Source organism: Cheilinus undulatus, linkage group 15, assembly GCF_018320785.1.
Source record: "Cheilinus undulatus linkage group 15, ASM1832078v1, whole genome shotgun sequence".
NCBI lineage: Eukaryota > Metazoa > Chordata > Actinopteri > Labriformes > Labridae > Cheilinus > Cheilinus undulatus.
The window spans coordinates 22,336,086-22,356,655 of NC_054879.1; the positions used below are offsets into that span (position 1 = coordinate 22,336,086).

General features: G+C 41.2%; 1 protein-coding gene across 1 annotated transcript in view; it reads left to right on the top strand.

Moving 5' to 3' along the window:
- The window catches only part of kdm6a (lysine (K)-specific demethylase 6A), a 67,873-nt gene that overhangs the window by 19,259 nt on the left and 28,044 nt on the right, over positions 1–20,570 (top strand). Inside the window, exons 6-9 of the mRNA XM_041806701.1 lie at positions 503–623; positions 9,436–9,490; positions 9,826–9,860; positions 19,913–20,006. Of these exons, the coding sequence (XP_041662635.1) occupies positions 503–623; positions 9,436–9,490; positions 9,826–9,860; positions 19,913–20,006 (305 nt within the window). The remainder of the gene's footprint in view (positions 1–502; positions 624–9,435; positions 9,491–9,825; positions 9,861–19,912; positions 20,007–20,570) is intronic.

Consider the following 20,570-nt stretch of genomic DNA (forward strand, 5'->3'; position numbering starts at 1 on the left):
AATGGTATAAATTGCTGATACCAATTGTCGGCAAAATACCCTATATTGGTGCTGATACACTAGTTCAGATGTAACATCAGGAAAAAAACCTCAGTTTTGACCAGAAAGTTATGTGAGTGCAGTTATGAGGGTGAGAAAGATGGTGGGGTTTTTTAGCAATAAAAAATAGAAAAACTAAATGGAATCATGACCTTTTTTAATTTAACTTGAGTTCTACTCAGATTAGACCACTTCTGTTAAAAGTGTGTCCAAAAACTAAAAAAAAAAAAAAAATTTAAAGACCTCAAGATGAAGAAACTAGAAGTGCTAAAATGCTAACACATTTCTTGGTTTGATGAGTCTTTACTGCACCTCTCTGTTCAGCTGATTAAAAGTCTGGTGGTTAATGAGCAGTGAAACTCCATGATGTCATTAACTTCATTCATTGTGTTTTATATTTAGCCTCTAGTGTCATACATATGTAGATTTTAATGAAAACGCTTTGTTTGTGCTTCTTTGTCAGGGCGATCAAGGCGTTCCAGGAGGTGCTTTATATCGACCCCGGTTTCTCAAGAGCTAAAGAGATTCACCTGAGACTGGGACTCATGTTCAAAGTCAACACGGACTACGAGTCGAGTTTAAAGGTAAGTTTGGTAAAATTGCATTGCTGGTGTGAAAGCTTGCGTTGATCCACTACAGGCTTATACCTGTGTATTTTTCTTGGATGCAAAGGAAGGGTCAGACTTTTGTCTGTGGAAGTCTGACATGATGACATCATAATAGAAAAATAATAAAATGAATGTGGTCACATTAGACCTCTAGGAGGAGGGAGGGTGGTCCTAGTGCATGAACATGTGTTCATATGCAAATGTATCTTTATTTTGAAATACTGTGATTTAGTGTTGTTACTGCACAAAGCAGATGAAATTCAGTGACATAAACTCCAGGTCCTCTCACTCTCCTTTGCAGTGAGAGAAAAAAAACATAAGTGCGTTGTATAATTTTTCATTCATGCGGCTCTGTATTGTCCTCCTGATGTGCAGTCACAGTAGACGTGACCTCCCTTGTCCTCAGATTAACAAAGGCTGCTGGATCTTCTGTCCCGTCTGTCCGTCTGCATTAAAGCCCGTCTCCTCACACCTGTGAGCCTGTCTGTAATGATGGGCTTTCTGACTGGAGCCCATGGATCTGTTGTTGTCTGACAGTCCTGGTTCCCTTCAGGGACAGACTGAGACTTGATCCTGGGCTTTGTGCTGCTCCAGACATTATGTCACTGGAGGTTTCAGTTAGTATTTCAGTGCTTTAGTGGACTGCAGGGCATTGCTGTACATCAAAACTCAGAGGTTTTGAGCTGGATGCACAGCTGTCTGTGTTAGCTCTCTGTTTCTTTAAAGGAAGACACTGTTGTTGAGAGTTGATATTACTGCTTCAATGAGCATCTGTCTACTTGCTTACGAGCTCACTGAGCAGTTTCAGTCGTGTGCATGGGGTTTAAGATTGTCAAAATTCCTGTTACTTGGATATTTTTTGGTACAACTTGTTGTTAACCCAAAATGATGTTTTAATAATTGATTGGATTGAAAAGTACAGCAGCTTTCCTTACTGGAGCTTTGTTGTAGTGTGATACTTCCTCCAGACGGTGGTTGTAATGCACATGAAAGCTGTTTGCTTACCACCATTAAATAACAAAAGAAGAAGAAAGCATTAATGTCCAGTCACAGAGCTGAGGTGCTAAGAAACTAACTTGACTTGAAACTGAAGAAACTGTATTTGCTGTTTTACTACTGGACTGTGCAGAAGAGGAAGATAGAGGAGGCGCACAAACACAGCAGTGACAAAGAATGTTTTTTCTGATTGTTTTACAGCAGTATTGCTCTGAATAAATTAGAAACAACATATAACGAAGGTGCAGGACTTTTATTTTGTAGTAGCTTCAAGTATTCCTGTCCTTACCCCATCACAGCTACCTGTTTTATTCACTGGTGTGAAATTATTTTGTATTAAGTCCCTTGAATTGTCAACTGAGGACAAATAAAGTTTTTGAATTGTATTAGATTTATCATCATATTAAAATGTACATGTGAGCATTCAGATGTAGAGCAGTTCACCTTAGCAGCAGAATCCAAGACTGAGATCACCTGCAGAGTTGGACTGGCTCAGAGGCGATGGGTTTGCTGACCAAGACAGCATGGTGCTCTCTGTACCTGAGCAGGCTGAGGGAAGTAGGAGTCCTTCAGTCCTTGGTCCTCCTGGTCTTCCTATACTCTATGGAAATGGCAGGTGCACTTTTTTCGGGTACCAGGCGCCCCTCCCCAGGCCAATCACCGCATACAGGGTGCCCAGGATCTTGGTCCTTAAAAGACTTTTTTTTTTCTTTTTTTTTTACATCCCAGATTGGGCAAATAAATAATGAATGCTGTCTGGTATGTTCATAATAGAGTGTCTTCTGAAATAGTGGTTCTGTAAATAGTTATCATTATAAATGAAGACAAAAACCATTATCTGAGGTTGTTTTGTAGGCTGTGATTTTAAAGCGTCTTGGTGCCGTGATCACAAGAAAAATGTGCGCCCCCCCCCCCACAAACAAGAGGTCGAATAATGCGTAGGTGTTATTTTAGTTGACTAATGTCACTAATATTTTGTCCAGTTTCAACAGTGATCACTCTCCTTCCCTAAGGGCAGTTTTTTCTGAAATGTGACTGAAAATCTGTAGTTTCTTTAAGGTTCCAGGGCTTTTAAATACTGTCAGTAGAATAGAGTTCAGCAGTATCTGCCTACTTTTTTGGCAGTTCTGGTTCTGGAAATTCTAACCTGGGATCCAAGCCAACAAACTACCTGAATAATCAATATGAAATATTTGATTTGACACAAAAACAGGAATCAAAAACAGATAAAAAGGCAAAGGTAGGAGACTATAAATATGTTTTTTAAGACTACCTATCCTATTATCCATTGTTTGATAGTATGATGGTTTTCATTGCCATTAATGGCGTCCAACAGCCGACATTGGTGGGTGCAGTAATCATCAGTGGGGTCCACCAATCAGAGATGTCACTATGACACTCTAGGATTGTGGGTACTGTAGGTATTTTTGCCTGAGATTGTGGATAAATGATTTTTGTTCAAACAAGGTTGATATCACATAAACTTGTGTCTTGTAGGAGAACAGGAGAACAGACCATCATTCCTTGGTAGAGAAGCCAAAGTCTACCTTTGATATTTCTGATAATATGGCTGGTAATCAGATCAGCTATGGGGAAGATCTACAGGAAATGTACTTTTGGAACCACATGGCTTAGCTCTGTAACAGAGACAGTTTCATTTAACATCTTTTTTAAATGCAGTTCTTCTCTATTAAACATGATAGTTTGCCTCCTCTCTTAGGTTTAAATTCAGAGCCATCAGGGCGATAATGTGCTATCGAACATCTACGTGTGTTGATATTATGCAGTTGAATTCTGCAGCTCTGCCTGCTGCACGTGCTGCACGTCGTCCCCCCATCTCAGCCTCACCCCTCCCTGCTAATCCTGGCTATTTGCCAGAATATCACACACACAAACACACACATTAGTGCCCCAGTTATCTTCAGGGAGGAGCCAGAGAGCGTCTGGAGGAGCACGGAGATTGAATAAAGGTAGGAGAGAGAGAAATGAGGGGAGGGAAGAAATCAAGGACTGCAGATGATGAGTGTGGGGAGGATGTGGAGATTTTATGAGGATGCAGGTTTTATGGAGCTTCCTCTTTATTCCCTCAGCACAGTGGATACAGGAAGAGAGTTAGAGGCATCAGCTGAAGGAGGCGTACCTGCAGTTTCATTACTGGAAGCTGGTTTTGCAGTTAACATATAAATTTGACTGCTTTTTATTACAGTTAATCTCTACAGCCTACTTTTTTTCTTGAAATAAACACATATGCCACAGAATGTTTGTTTAGTTAGCACACTAGCTTTTATCCTGCTGGTTTTAGCACAGATTTTAACATTGTATCAAGATTTTTAACTAAGGAGACTTACTACAAAGGGTGGGGGCCTTATCACGTCTGATTTGAGTGGAGGAAGATCATTGACCTGCAACAGCAGCAGTACTTTTTAAATTGACGATCAAAGATGCTGCATTTTGGTGTCATCTGTTTCATAATGCTGATGTGCGTAGTGCTGTTAGGCTGGCTGTTCAGCTAGCTGTTAGAATTTACTCCTCTCAGTCATAGATACCCAAGTATATACCACAGTGGAATGGTTTTAATGAGTGTTGACTAGAAGAATGAATTCTGAAATCCGTCTCTTTTAAAAGATGTAGATCATTTGGCTCAGCTCAGTAGAACTAGTTGCTCTTCATTAGGCACTGGTTTGACTTTTTAAATGTGGAATAAATAAGGACAAAGGATGGAAGAAAGGAAACTGGCGCTTACACAGGAGCAAGCTAAAGTGGCTCACATTAAAGAATTGTTAAGTAGAACACACTCGTTCGTAAACAGTTCACCATTACTCAGTCTCTCACCTCACAACGTTTATTCTGTTGATAGTACATCACCGTTTACATTTAAAGCTTTTTTGAGACTAAATGAGGATTTGTATATGTTAAAGATGTTCAGCTAGACTCTTAGCTCAGTACTAGACTCCTCTAGACCATGTCTCCCTTCACCTAAATAGACTACACTTGAAACTAGTAGGTCTGCAGGACCATTAGTGATAATGATCTCCTTCAATCAGTTAAATCTGTTAAACTGTGGGGGAAAAAAAAATCACTTTTTGTAAAGTGTGGGAATTGTACTCAGTGAATGTAGAAATGTTCTGATGATAATTGCAGTATACAGGTCTATTTAGAGCTGTAAAGAACTAACTTTCTGTTCTCATACAATGACCGTCACCCACTTCTTCCCCCCGTGGAGCATTTGGGATCTGAGGCTGCAAACAACCCATAAATATCACCTGTAACCTGGTGATTTAAATGATTAACATGGTGTACACAAACAGCCTTTGTGATTTATGACAAAAGAAAGTTTGACGGTGGCCTGAGGAAAGGTCTGTAAACTTTTGGAACTTGACGTCAGTTATGAAAAGTAAAATATATTTGAAATATATAGGGATCCATTGACCGGCAGGATACAGACAGGGAATCTGTTTCAACAAACGCTGGTTTTTAACTCTCTTTACGTCACCATTCTGCTCATTCGGTGGCTTCAGATTGAGCTCAGGTTTTCACCAATGATCTTTACGTTTGCCTAAAATATGAATATTTAGTGTACTCAGGTTTTTATGATTGTTGGAAGCTAAAATCATAATGCTTCATGTGTAGTTCTCTGTGTAAGCTACAGCATAGGTCTGACATGGACATTTAAATCTAGCTTTACTAAGACTGTCACAATAATTAGACTTTTTCTAACTGCATATAAATGTACTGGCTGAGAGGTACCTGCACAGCATCCTCATTAGGAGTTGGTGGCTGGCATTTTGCATGTATAATCACCTTGTTTTTTCCTCTGCTGCTGTCTGCACAGACTCCCACACTGACTATCCTAGGTGTGGTTCTGCTTATTGAACCAATAAGAGAAGAAGAAACGTGTGTATTTGTGAGGGGCTGCCTGTTGGAGCTCTGAGGTATTGTGTGTCATCTCCCTGCACTCTCCTCTGCAGCCGTCTGCTGAATAGTAATCAGTGACACCAGGAGAGAGGAGGGGGAGAGAGAGAGAGAGGGTAAGAATGATAGCAGAGAGAGAGAGTAAGGCGAGACATGAGGGGAGGGAGGTGGAATAGCGAGCTGACAATCGTGCTGCATTATCTGCCTGGTTGGAGTGTGAAAAAGAAGGAAGGGAAGGAGACAGAGGGAGAGGATGAAGAGGGCTTCTGAGACCAGCGCCGGCCGTCTAGGTAACACATAAATTCTCTTAACGTTATGCTGCTGATGAGTGTGTCTGATAGCTCTGGTCTAAAGGAGTGTATTTAAAGCAGCGTGTGTGGGGGCACGTGTGAGTGTGTGACACTCTGGCGGCCCCTGGGTGAACCACGCAGACTCATCCAGCTGGTCGCTTCTTGATTTTTATCTGTCTGACATTGACCGGCTGCTGCGAGGCGGCTCGTCTGCTTTAAGTGTTTGTGGTTGCAGCTAAAGCTCCAGATGGCTGATACTGATATATTTGCTCTTCTTTTCTTCCTCTTCTTCCTCCTCTTCTTCTAAGAAATCCTCCAGCAGAGGGGCAGCGGTACAGTCTGTTCTCTCTCACTGAGCGTGTGTTTCAGTTCCTGGTTTCTGCAGGATCTCACGTGCCGTTTTTTCATGACCCAGATAAAAGACACTGCCGGCTTCTTTTAAAGCACATGCAGCTGACTTTGACTGCACTGTAGCGTGGTGCAATGCCGCCTCTCACCTTGAAGCCACCTATGGGTGCATGAGGGCTGATGGTGCTGATCAGACATCTTTGCTGGAGTTAATATTTTCATATGCTTGTAGGAGCTGGTTTGCACATTTCTGTCACCCTGAAAGACAGATATTTTTACTTAACTGTGGCAGTATTTGGGAGATGATAAAGCGGTGTATGGAAGCCCTTAGAGGACAGAAAGCCAGAGAATAGGGGGATTTCTGCAGCTGTGATGCTCTCATGGGTTTACTCTGTTCAATGACCCTGGTGGATATATTGGCCAGTAGTGTGCCACGCCTTTACGAGCCTCTGCAAACATCTCCCTTACACTTTACCACCGTCTTCAGACAAGATAATGAAACATGATGCCTTTGTAGTGACAGGCAGTGAACCAGGATCAATACCAACCAGTAGTTCTTGAGCCACAAATGAAGTTTTGTAAAACCGCTGTTTATTGGTATGAACATGTGTTTGGTTTTAGTGCAAACAAGGCCAAACTGATTCCACTGATGGCTCAACATACAGGTCAGGTGGATAAAAGTAGATGGAAAATGGGGATTTAATTTTACTTGGTCAGCATGTGCTGAATTACTTGTCCAGTTTTGGTTTAGATTGTGGTGTGCACATGTAAAGGTGCATTTAAAGGGATATTCAGTCATTTTGGGCCACATAGGGTACCTATTAGTAGAATAGCATTTGCCTCCAGTAATTTCAGTGAGCATTGTTCCCTCAAAAAGGACTTGCTTGCTGTACCAGCCAGAAAGCAAGGGTATACAGTGTAACAGATGGGTACAAATTCTCCCTGGAATTTAGCGAGTTTTTGGTAAAAATGAGTCAAAAAACACTGTTGGCTCAAACGTACGCACTATTAAAAGTTTTTAGGCATTTTATTTTATACCCAGAAGGCCTCTGTGTTTTTGTTGCTGTTTTGCAATGCAGGTTTTGGCTTCCGGGTTACGTGCTCTTACACTCCAAGAATGTGACATAAAAACAGAGGCTTTCTGAGTATAAAATGCAGTTCCTCAGAAATTTTGATTTTGCATACGTTTGAGCCGTATGAGTGTCTTCAAACACCACATGTGGAGCATGTTTTGATGTATAGCTCGTTGGCCTCTAGAAATATCATGTGTAGAGCCAGGCGGAAATTCCTTGCATGGGACCCCCAAAAAAGGTTTGTCTGAAGATTTTATGCCACGTTTGATGTGTGGACGCTTGTGACTCCTGTAGGCAGGCATAAAACAGGCTGAAGTGTTTACAGTCAAATTGCAGGGCAGCAATCAGGCAAACATGTGTCCTCTCCCCTCTAAGTTTGATGTTTGTAACAAGTGCGATATTGGTTCACTGTCCCATTTCTAACTTTCACCCCTACCTCTTGAATTTGTGTGCTCCCTTGCCCCTTGAAACCCTACAATATGGGACCCTACTCTTGAAGTTCCGGATACATCATCAGTAGCATTTCAGTCAATCTCTGAGCTCAGAATTCCACCTCCTATTCCAACTGCAGCACCTTGAGTTGCCATCGCAGCCACGATGTGACTCCCAGCTCAAATTTGTGGGGTAAAAGGAATGCAATGCCCACAACGATCCAAAGACTCCGGCTGTGTCTCTGATTGTAATTAAAGAAGAGGCTGTAAATGCTGTAACTCTGTACATTTGCTGCCAGTTACATCTCTTTTCTAAAGCTTAGCTCATTTAGTGATAGATGCCATATATTCCTGCTAAGTTTTCACAATAAAAGTCCCCAGTTGTTGTTTGAATGCTTTTATCATGAAACGGCCAAATCAGGAAATATCGTGTTTTCAGTAGCAGCTCACTCAGCTGAAGAGAAATGACACTCTAAATCACACAGATTAAAGTTGCAATGCACTGAAAACTGAACACGCACAGTCTTAAAAAAACATTTTATAATGAGACATGAGCTGGGTATGGCTTCACAGGGCTTGTTCTAATGGGAGAATGGGGGTCATATAGCTTGAAAATGCCTTTAAATGCACAGAGATACTGCAAAATAAATTTAGGTCATATGGCCACGCTCTACTCTCACATTGACGTCGTCTTCAGTCCAGTTTAATGAAACAGGATGCTGTTGAATCATCTGGAAGTGTTGGTTAGATTTTCATGACTTGTGGTTGTAAACGAGGGACGCGGAGTGGGCTGACAGTTTCAGAGATGGGGGTGTCTAATGTTCAGCCCCTCTGGCTTTCTATGGCCTCTCATTTTACAGTCAGCGGGGCTCATTCATGGTTTGCTAAGAACCTTTTGGTGCTTTCTGGGGGGGGGGGGTGAGAATTAACCTTTAGTTTCTTTAAACATCAGTGCATTTGATCGGGGATTTTCCTTCTTTGGCTCAGTTCTTGGAACTACTTCATGTCCCTTCAATCTGTACGTCAAAAATGTAACAATTACTCCAATGTATAAAAGTATGGTAAATAAATTTAAGCACCTACCAAAATTAACCTTAAGGTTCATGGTCATATGGGTAACTGTTTAACAATTACAGCATTTTAGTAGCATTAGTAGGAGGAGTGCCAAGGAGTGCCAGTCCTACATGGTGCAAAATTGTGGTATTTGTTGTCGTTTAGGTCCTCAAAAATTTTAAATACATGTGGTTTTCAAAAATGGGTTGTCAATTCGTGCCAGGGTTAGTAATGTCACTTCACAGCAAAGGGCTCCATGTTCAAATTCCAGCCAGGGCCTTTCTGTGTGGAGTTTACATGTTCTCCTTGTGCATCCATGAGTTCTCTCAAGGTACTCTGGCTTTCTCCAACAGACTGAAGACATGCTTGTTAGGTTAATTGGTCTAAATCGGCCGTAAGTGTAAGAAAGTGTCTGGTAGTTTGTATCTATATGTCTGCCCTGCAGCTGACTGGTGATCAGTCCAGGGTATACCCTGCCTCTGACCCTGTGACAGCTGGAATAGACTCCAGCTGCCATGACCTTAAATTGCACAAGGGATGTAGAAAATGGTTGGATAATTCTCAAAAGTGTGAAGCAACTCTGCTGGATCTTTCTTTTATACAGAGTTTAAAACTGAACATGTGGACTGATAATCTTACAGTCAATTTGCGATGATTTTAAAATGCATTTTTTGTGTTTCTCTAGCATTTTCAGCTGGCTCTGATCGACTCCAACCTCTGCACTTTGTCCAAAGCTGAAAGTGAGTATAATTAATTAATATAAATATGACTATTGTTATTATTAGAATGAGGAGAGGCTGTGTGCCGCTTTTTACTGTAACATTAGCAGCCTGTCGGTGGTAGATAGCACATATTGAAAGGCCAGAGGAATATTTCTCTTCTCTCTGCTGCTGTCTCCCCGCTGGCTCTGCCTCCGACCGTCGTTACCAAGGAGACGGCGCATGAACAGAGAGCTCACACCACCCCGCCTCATCCTCCTATCAGTGCTCCATACTGTCTGCATGCTGTGTAGAGTGTTTGAAACAAAATCATAAAAATTAAGAATGCTAATGGTACTTCTCCTGTGTTTCCACAGTCCAGTTCCACATCGCTCATTTGTATGAGAGCCAGGTAAGAAAGAGATTTTTTCTAAACTTACAAAAAGTAAGGAAATTTGTGTTTGGTAGATTATTTCCTTTGTTGTAACAGTGCTTCTTGGCAAGAAATCTAATACCGTTGGAAAGCCTGTTTATTGCCCTTTTAAATGGTGCCACATTTGTAAGGAACATATATTTGTGGGATGAGCAGCAGAGCTGAGTATGTGGGTCGTGCCCCAGAAAAATTTGCCAAATCTTTTCTGCCAATGCCAAACAGCTTATTCTGCTGTTGCTATTGACTCTTGTTTTGAGCTTCTTGTACCCCCAGGTTCTGCCAATCAGGTGCCTGATTGGCAGCACCTGTGAGCATGGGCCCTGCTACAGTGGTCGGTAGGTGTCTGGTCTAAGAATCAGCATGCCACGTTTGATTGATCTGAATAGGGTCCGTGCGATAGGGCAACTTTAAGCTGGTGTTCCACAAAACCAAGTTGCGGCAATGTTTGGAGTGAACCCTAGTACCGTCTCCAAACTGAAGGCCAAGTTCCATATCACAGGGAATGTCAGAGACAGGCCGCGAAGTGGGTGTCCTAAGAAGACGACACCCCAAGGGGACAGTTTCCTCAGCCTGTCATCACTTAGGTACCGTAGGCTGTCTTCTACAGATTTGCAGTCAAGGTTTGCAGGGGGATATGGCCGATGGCTTTCTGCCCAGACAATCCAGAACAGACTGTATGCAGCCAATCCCCGGTCTCATAGAGCTGCCAGGAGGCCTGCCATGACTGCCCTTCACTGTCAGGCCTGTTCGCGCTGATGTCGGCAACACCTGCACTGGAACCTGAACATGTGGAGGAACGTTATGTTCAGCAGTGAGTCACCGATAGAGTAACGTCTTTTGGTGAAGGCAGTGTGATTGTGTGGGGCTGTATCTCCCTCACTGGAAAAACGAGGCTTGTCATCGTTGGAGGCAATCTCAATGCAGAGAGATATCAAGATGAGATTCTGCAACCAGAGGTAATCCCACATCTCCATAACCTGACACGCCAGATAGATTTGTTTCACACATCCATCTGGGAAAGCTTCAATAGGAAACGTTTGAGAAAAGGCAGAGGATTTGAAAAAACTCAGTGTGATTGGATGAACGTTCTGTCCGTCACATCTGTACAGGCTAATAAAAGCCACAAAGCATGTGACGTAGCTGCTATCAAGCTGCGTGTGCACAGCTAGTGAGGAATAACGCAAAACATGGCAATTATGGACATGCAAGTACTCGACTTTTGTAGTTTTTGAAAAGAAAACAACTCAGTGTTGTTCTTTGTTCTTCTTTTAACAAAGAAATGTTGTCAAGTTCTGATAAAACTGGCGCTTTAGCAGCATCCACGCTAATCTCTTCCTCCATAACTGCACCAGCTCTTGCTGCTGCGTGTTTATATCACGACTCTGCTGCACCTGAAAGCACTGCTGCTTGTCGCTGATTGGTCCTGTCACTTTCCTACTGGGCCCAAACGGTTCAGATGGGAGCTTTGCAAGATGGATTTGCCAGTGAAAAACAAGGAAACAGGTGTATCCATCTGCTTTGCAAGGTTAACATCTCCACAGTCTGGGACTGAACTCTACCCTCCAAGATGACAACGCTCGCCCCTACACAGCGGGCTACTTCCAGAATCTGGGAGTGGAGAGGATGGAATGTTCTGCAAGCAGTCCTGACCTCAACACCATTGAACACTTGTGGGATCAGCTTGGGTGTGCTGTTTGTGCCAGAGTGACAAACACAACTTACGAAAAATGTTGGTTGAAGAAAGGGATGCCATCCCACAGCAGTGTTTGACCAGGCTGGTGACCCGCATGAGGAGGAGGTGCCAGACTGTTGTGACTGGGTATGGTTCTTCCACACGCTACTGAGGCTCCTGTTTGTTAAATAAATAAATTGTTAAATTGCTGGTATGTCTTGTTTCTTCAAACTTCAATCCTCCAATCCACCAACCAAGAGTCAATGGCAGAATAAGCGGCATTCACAGAGAAGATTTGGCAAATTTTACTTGGGCACAACCCACATACTCAGCTCTGCTGCTCATCCCACAAATGCATGTTCCTTACAAATTTTGCACCATTTAAAAGGGCAATAAACAGGCTTTCCAACGGTATAAGATTTATTTCTAAGAAGCATTGCTACAACAAAGGAAATAATCTACCAAACACAAATTTCCTTACTCTTTGTGTTAAGTTTATATTAAACTTGATTATGCTCCAGTGTTTTAAGTCACGCTGCATTGCTCTAATCCCTTCAACTGAGGTTGTCAAACTTTTGAGTCCTCAAATACTTTTCAATAGCACATGTTTTAAAATGATACAGTCCTCTGGCAGATCTTTAGTCATTTTATGGCTTTAAGTGGAATAGTTTTGCCTGGCTGTAGGGAACAAACGGTATCAATACAGTCACCTGTATAATTTTCGCCATGGTATGGATTTTTGCAGCACTGTCATAACTGGTTAAATCGCTCATGTTGTGTCGTGGTGCACACGAGGTATAAACAGTGCAGCTGCTAGCATAAAAAAGTGAGTCTGAGTCCAGTCTTTAGCATGTTTCACTCTGACACTAAAAAGCAGCCAGGTAACAAGACAAACATCACCTGTTTGTGCCTGTGTGATTAATGTGAAGCACAGTTATGAGGTAAAAGGTCTGTTCTCTCCTCTTGAAATTTAATGTCTGTTGTAAAAGCACCATGGAGTGAGTGTTAACTTTGCTTAGTCTCTCTAACAGCCTGTCTTGGGCTTTAATATGAGTTGGGCTCAGGAGGAACTGGCAGCCCAGCGCTGGCATTAGACAAGCTTAAAAATCTGTTTAAAGGTGTTTAAACTGATGATTTACTTGTTTTAAGTCCATAATGATTCAAACAAGCCAGCTGAGGCAATTAAGGAGGTCAGCTGTAGACTATGTAGTAGTGTAAACTTGTCTGTGCTGCTGCTAAGCTAACTTAAATCAGTGATAAACATGGTATCCTTCACAATAAAAGTCCATAGTTGAGTTGCAGTTTTCTCTGTGTTATTTTATTGAGAAGGCTTACATTAGAAAATGTGGTGTTTTCAGTGGAAGCTTGACACTTTAGCAAACAGGAATGAAACTTAAAACTGCAGAAATGAAGAGATTTATAACATTTTCTGTGATCTAATGCGGTAATTCCCAATGTGGTAGTCAGGACCCCCCCAGGAGGTCGGTAGACATTAAGAGGGGGGGATTAGATGCTTTGGAGAAGTAAAGAAGGTGTTTCAATGATTTCAGATTATATATTTTACCCATTATTGTAGAAATATATATTCATAAAGTTCAATGTCCAATTTGATATGAAACCCTAGTCATTAGGTGAAATTTCTGCTTAAATCAAATGTTTAGAATTTTTTTTAAACGTAAATTTGCATATGACTATGTGCAAAGCTGTCTGTCAGACTCTCCTGGTACCTTGTCATCTCCCTTTTTCCTTGTTCATCTCAACAAGAGCAACAGAATTAAGTCGCCCCTGTAGCTGTTCTTAATGATAACTGCTATGCTGCCACAAAGCTCTATAACCTAATGTAAACAAGAATTGAAAGCATCTCATAGGAATAGTATGGTTTCAAGGGATTAAGTTGAAGCATTGATGGCTTTCAGCACAGGAATGTAGCCCTTAATCTGCAGAGAGGATTGAAGGCTGTTTGTGCTAGCAATGCTAATATTAGCCACATTCTGCTAACCAACTTTGTACTGCTAAGTTGGTCCACAAAATGTATTTACCCCTACCGATTAGTCAACTAATCAGATATGGTTTTGTACAGTTACTTAATGCAGGGCTGTACTTTTACTTCTTTTTGCCCATAGCACATGTGCTAGAAAGGTTTTGTAGCACAAGACAACAACTTGTTGCACAATACATCAAAGGTCTGATAATTCTCTAAAACCATTTGATATCCTAACGACAGCTTTTTAAGTTGATATGATTTTTACACAAAAAAACACAAATGGCCTTATCTGCCACTGGATCTGACCCAATTAATGGTGACAATGACACTGTGCAGTGGAGAGGTTAGATGCCAACGGCTTGTCTCCACATTCAGACACAAAACAAAAGCAACCTGCAGGTAGCTGAAAGACTTTAGTGTTTATGCTTGATGATGATTACAGTGATATGATTGTAAGGTGGACCTCTGGATGGAGCAGATGGTGGATCAAATGAGTTCTATTCATGCTGCTATTTGACCCTGTAGTCCCTTTAAAAGTTTTAGGTCTGAACTATACTTATCTGTATTGATATCAGTATATGCTCAAATGAATTTGTAAATATCGGCATATAGTGCATCCCTAGTCAAAACTAATACTCCTTTCCCACTGGCCAAAAAACCCGTTTAAACCCGCTGACAATCGGCTCCTGTCGGCAGTGGGAAAGGCTCTAATCAGCATTCAGACCCAGGTAGACTGACTCTGCAGTGGACATGGGTTTTTATCGGCTCGCCTCTGATCGGCTCCAGTGGGAACGTCACACCCGGGTGAACACGGGATGACTTTGGCGTAGCGTGCCTACGTTTATATTAATACAAGTAATACATTTATATTTCTTGCCTGTTGTGATCTTGTAGATCCTTTTTGTTGTTGTTGCACAGAAACTTTATCCTGTCTGCTCCGCATTTTAAGCCTGAGAATGCAGGAGTTTAAAGGCAGAAGTTTCACAGCATGGCAGCTCTGTTTAACGGCGCATATAAACACAAATATGCCCATGTCATAATGAACATATCCGCTGAGAATATATATATATATATATATATATATATATTTTTTTTTTTTTTTCCCCCAAGGACAGATTTAGCTTATTCAGTCTGTTAAAATCTCATGGATTAGCTCATAAAGCGCCGTCCGTCCTGTCTGTGCACAGCTGGAAAGAGAGATCCTTTTCAAATGATATAATCTATTAACCTTTCATTTATTTATTTATTGCATTATTTGCCTCTTGGATATGATCACATCGATCCTCTTTTTTGTTTTTGTTATTACACAGAAACTTCAGCCCGTCAGCTGAACATTAAAGCCTGATGCGCTGCTGCTGAAGGAGACAGGAGTAAAGGCAGTGGTTTCCAACACTGCAGCGCAGTTTAATGGCACATATAAACACAAAAATGCTTGTCTAGCTCACTCTTGTCATAATGAAGATATCTGCTGAAAACTATTATTTTTTTGTGAACAAGTCAGGCTTCTACAGCCTTGAATTTCTCATGGATTATCCAGTAAAGCGCAGCGTTTCCTGCGTAAAAATGCAGCTGGAGAATGGGAGACTTTTCTAAAAGGTTGTTTCTATTTCCCTTTATCATATGTCTGCTCTTTGGAAATGACTATATATTCTTTTTTTTTAGTTTTCACCCTTAAATCTCGGTCTGAAAAGTGCCGTCTCCTCCATCAGCTGTTAAGCCGGATGACAGGTGATGGAGGAGCCAGGCGTTTGGTAGGCTGAAGTTTCTGTTTTAAATCATTAAAGCGATCGATGTTTGCCTAATATTTCCAAGACGCAGATAGATGTGAAAATTTGAAATAGAAACATTGTTTAGAAAGGGTTCTCCTTAACTTTATTTGGCTGCGCTCATAAGTAGGAAGCGCTGCGCTTTACTGGATAATCCATGAGAAATTCAAGGCTGTAGGAGCTGAATATGTCAGTAGAACATTAATTATTCTCAGAGGATATCTTTGTTATAGAAAGACTGAGCTAGAAAAGCAACGTGATGACATCAGTTTTCCAGAGGGAAAAAAAACAAAACAAAAAACAGCCAGACCCGGGTCTACTGGCAATGGGAAAGGAGTCACTTGCCGATTGTTAGCGGGTTTACCCGCATTTTAAAAACCTGCTTTTACATGACAGTTTTAGTGGGAAAGCGGTATAAGAGTACAGTACAGGCCAATTAAAACTGAATCACAGGCTTCAGTTTGGACGCCCTTAGTAAAAAATAATAATACTCAGGGAAACAAGAAATATTTCTGCCACTATGGGCAAGCAATAAAAACTGTCATAGAGAACATTTATTTTGTATAATCACACTGGGTCTTGGCTTATATTTATCATGTAATGTAAAGGAACACATCTCTGTTCTTTCAAACAGTAAGTAGTAATGGTAACTTAATAAGAAGGTAAAATTAAAGTTATAAAGTTCATAATAAACCTGCAATCTAAATTCCTTTTTATTCTAACATGTTTCCGGTTTATGTGGTGCTGCATGTTTCAACTCCTCACTGGCACTATCTCTACTTCATCTCTCTCACTCCCCTTCATAACCTGCGGTCTGTCGGTCTGTTTGTCAGTTTCATACGAGACGAATAGATTCAACACAGAAGTGTATTGGCTCTTGAACCAAATATCAGCACTTGTAATATCAATGAAGAGAAATATGCGTTATTCTATAAATAAACCTTAGATCAGAAGTGAGTACAGACTGAGCGCTTTGTCATTTCACTATCTGTAACCTGTGACAGGCTTTTCATAATAAACAAAGCAAGTGATTGGTTGAGCAATACACAGGGAGAGAGGGAAGCGGAACAGAACTTATGCAGACTGATACAGGTATTTAACATCGTTCAGCCCGCAGGTCTTAATAGAAATACTCGCGGTTTGTTTGAGGAAGTGCTACTCTTAAACCTGACGCCTATTGGTATAGTGCAGGCTTGAGCTGGCCCCGTCTATCACCTGCAGCAGGTCACATCCTTGCAGTCGTTTTAGCTGTTGCTGCTCACGCTCTGCGCTCAAAGGCTTATGGACGACGTGATGGACTGGCATTCGGCTTGAATTTATGTTATGCCGCAGATACAGAATAAAAAGAGTGGGCATGTGTCTCAAATCTTGAGTCCAAGGTGAGTCTGAAGCCTTTGAGGGGCGAATTAAAGTTCAGTTTGAAGTCACATCATACACAAACGCATACCTCTTTCTCTCCCATTCTCTCATAGAACCAGTGTTACGAGATGAAACAGCATGTTAGCATGAACCAGTTTTCCTGTAGCACATGCTGTATAGCCCTGTTGTATGATTATGTTTTTATGTGGCCTGTCATGGTGAACATGTTCAAATCAACAGAGTTGCATAAATTAAATAACCCACAAGACTCAATAGCAGCATCAGTGAGCTAAAACACTCATGATTATTAGGTTTTGAAAATGCAGGACGTACAGAGCTGGATTTCAATCTCTGTCCCTACTAGGTGTCTGTTTTTAGGGTAATTTCTTAGTTTTAATTGGTTAAAAGTGCAGGAAGCCTCCCTCATACTGCCCAAACTGCACGAATATATGAGTAATTGTTGGTATGTCATTGAAAGAAGTAATTGCTCACTAATATCGATTCTTAAAATAACAAAGATTGTAACAAAGATTTTGAACACAGAGTACTTAAAAGCATGTTGACAGTCTTAAAATTAGTGGATTGTTTAGTTAAATCTAAACCATGGGATTGATAGCTGATATTGGTGCTATTCTGCTGCATCAGTTTTAGTCTCCTGACCCCGTTCTGTCTCAATGAGCGTCATTAGTCTGAGCAGGAAAGAACCACTCAGAGCTGCTGTCATTTATGTGCCCTGAGTGTCAGTGTTTACCCGGAGGTGTTTTTATTGTTAGCAGACAGGAAGACTCTACGAGCAAACGGGGATTGTGTGGATGTTTAGAGCTCTAAGGTCTGCAGAGATGGAGGAGATGAGAGCTGATAAGAGATTATTTTACCTCTGAAACGGTTCAGACCCAAGGTCAATAAGGCCGCAGAGTTAAAACAAACAGACTCACCTCAGAGCAGATCAGGTTTCCCCAAAGTGTGCAGAGCAGACAGACTAGGGCTGGGCAATATGTGGAGTTATGAAGATATATACATTATATCCTAATAAAGGGTCAGAATCTGTCTTTTACATCAGTAAAGTTTATGTTGTGTTCAACCTACGTCTTTGAGCATGTTTCAAAGCCTCTTTTTATGCACTTGCAGCGCTTATCCACCATAACAAAGCTAATGAAGCCAGAGTTTTCTATCTTTTCCCCCTCATCAGCTGTTTTTTGTTGTCCTGCAACAATAGTGGCAGAGAAATGGATCTGAATTGTTATTTTCTTGTTTCCTTGGGGATATTTCCTTTAAAACAAAGCTATTAAAAATGATGCCACAGATACTACCAAGGGAAGCAGAAGCCAACCTTTACATCCTAGCAGAATTGTTGAGAAGTGCTCTGACAACCCATTGGGTGTGGCACATCCAGCCCTGTGATGAATCCTTAGCACCCTACATGCCTAAAACTTGTGGACATGACTGTATCTGTGGGTCATGTGTGGCCCTAAGTAGTGAGCATCACTTCCAGCGCACATGTGCATGTAGGGGCCACTTCCAGAGCAACAAGGAAGTGCCTTTTTAGCGGCATTTCTCCCACATTCGAAGAAATTTAGGATTGAAAACTGACGATTGTTTTCTAGTCAGTTAATACGCTGTATGATTGGCCGTCTTCAAAATAAGAAGTAAACAGCAGAGATGGGTGGAGCTAAGCTAAGCTGGTCTGTACATATCATAGTTTGTTTTTGTTTTGGCTGAGAGCCCCCCTGGTGGGGGAATGGTGCATACTGTGTGTTTAAGTTCAGTTATGAACTTGCCTTGTGCCAATCCCAACATGGATTTCAACTTTGAAGTCATGTTTTAACTAACTAGACTACAAAGTTTGGAGGCTCTTTTCAGCTCTGATCTGAGCAAATGAAGAAGAAAATTTTCCTGGAGCAATAGAAGCAAGTGTTAGGAATTGCATGCTACTCCCAGCTAAGCTGTAGTATTTTCTCTTCAACCTAACAGGCACAGGTACCACATTTTAATTTGATGCACAATGTTGATGTGATTTGAGTTGATGTTCCCTCCTGCAAAAATTGATGAATGTTTTTGCACCAGTCATAAGAGAAATTAAATGTTGTATACCCGGGTTTTCGATCTCCATCCCAAGATATAAGAAACCTTTTTCCTCACGGTTTTGGTCATTAGTATGTTTTTACTGTGCATCTCCTCTCTAACAATAGCCATGGTTGGAGGCTTTATGTTTTTAGATTTCTGCTTCTCTGTTTAGGCCATTCTTTTGAATACAGTATCACAAGACAACTTGAAGTAATTATCTTCAAACTTTGCACAAATTTCCATCCTGACTTGAAAGTCAAAGGTCAAGGTCATTCGACCTCATGCTCATTACTACCATAGAAACCACTCTAGCCCATCTTCTTAACCTGCCACTGTTATTCCACTGTCAAATTGCAAACTCATTGGCTAAATTGCACAAATATATTGTCAGCAGTTGGAAACGTGTGTGGAGCTGGTAGTAATGAAGTTTTCCTTGCACCTGCCAATGTATTTGTGCAATTTAGACGAAGCTTTGTCTTTCTTTCTCTCTTTTTTGTTAAAATCTGACTGGTCTAAATTGCACAAATATGATGACAACATTTAGAAAAGTGGGGTTGACTTTAGAAAAGTGGGGTTGACTTCTTTCTGGCCGGTTCTATCCATTATTTGTTGTTGCCAGTGTACGCATTTGTGCAATTTCACCTCTGTCTGCTTTTTTTGTAGTCTGTCTCACTGACGATCACGAAGTTCTAGTACCTTTGAATACCCCTGATCATTAAAAAAAATGGAGGTTTGACCTTTTGGAAACATATAATATTAAAGAACATCTTTCAACTACAATAAATGGAGAAGTTTTTGTTCGATTTAGATAGCATGTAAAAGTTTTCCTGTCTTTGATAACTAAAAGTGAAAGTTTATTATACATGACAAACTTTAAGTATTTCTCTACAGAAAAAGTAACCAGGTATACATCATGCATCACCATTCAACTGAAAATCCTGACATATGAATTTTGGTCCGTGTGACCCAGCCCTACCTCAGAGAGACCTTTAAAAGTGTCCAGACGTGTTGAGTCTGTCCTCCTCCTCCTCCTCGCTGACCCTCCCCCGTGCGTCTGTGTCTTGGTCATTACGAGTGTGAGGAGGTCTTAGGACTCTTTGTGTGCGTCCAGTGGTAACCATAAAACACACTGACCCTCCTGTCTGGCTCTAACGGCCCCTCCGTCTCTGTCTTGTTGTGTCTGCAGAAGAAATACCGAGCGGCGAAAGAAGCGTATGAAAGTCTGCTGCAGACAGAGAATCTTCCTGCACAGGTGAAGGCCATCACTCTGCAACAACTGGGTAAGTCTGTCTGTCCTGATAAACCCATCTATATCTCTTAATTTTCCTGCACGTTTGTCTTCTCACATCACATCCTGCTCTGTATGGTGATCATACAGAATACTGGGTATACATTTTGCTCTGTGCATTGATGGTTTTTACTAAGTTTTTTCTAAGTTTCCAGCTGTTTTCTACCTGGTCTTTAAAGAGCTGCTCTGAGAGTGAGTGCTGCAACGGATCATTGTTTTCTGACTGTCCCTTCCCCCACTCTGGGTGAAGACCCACACGTGCACTCAGATGCAAAAGTATTTCGAGTCATTGAGTCTATGTGCAGAGTCCTGGTGCAAGAATATTTGGGATTTAGATTTAGGGATGTGCTATGATGTCACAGTAATTTATGGCAGGATTGCAATCAGTATTTTTATTTTGACTTTTAAGACTGAACTGCAAGTTACAAGCCAAACCAACCAACCAAACTTATTGCATTATATATTTGATTTTAGGAGTCAGGAACATGTGCAAGTGATGTTTTTAAAAACCCCACTTCCACCTGTTTGCAGCTAACCAAACATGAGCAGAGAAACC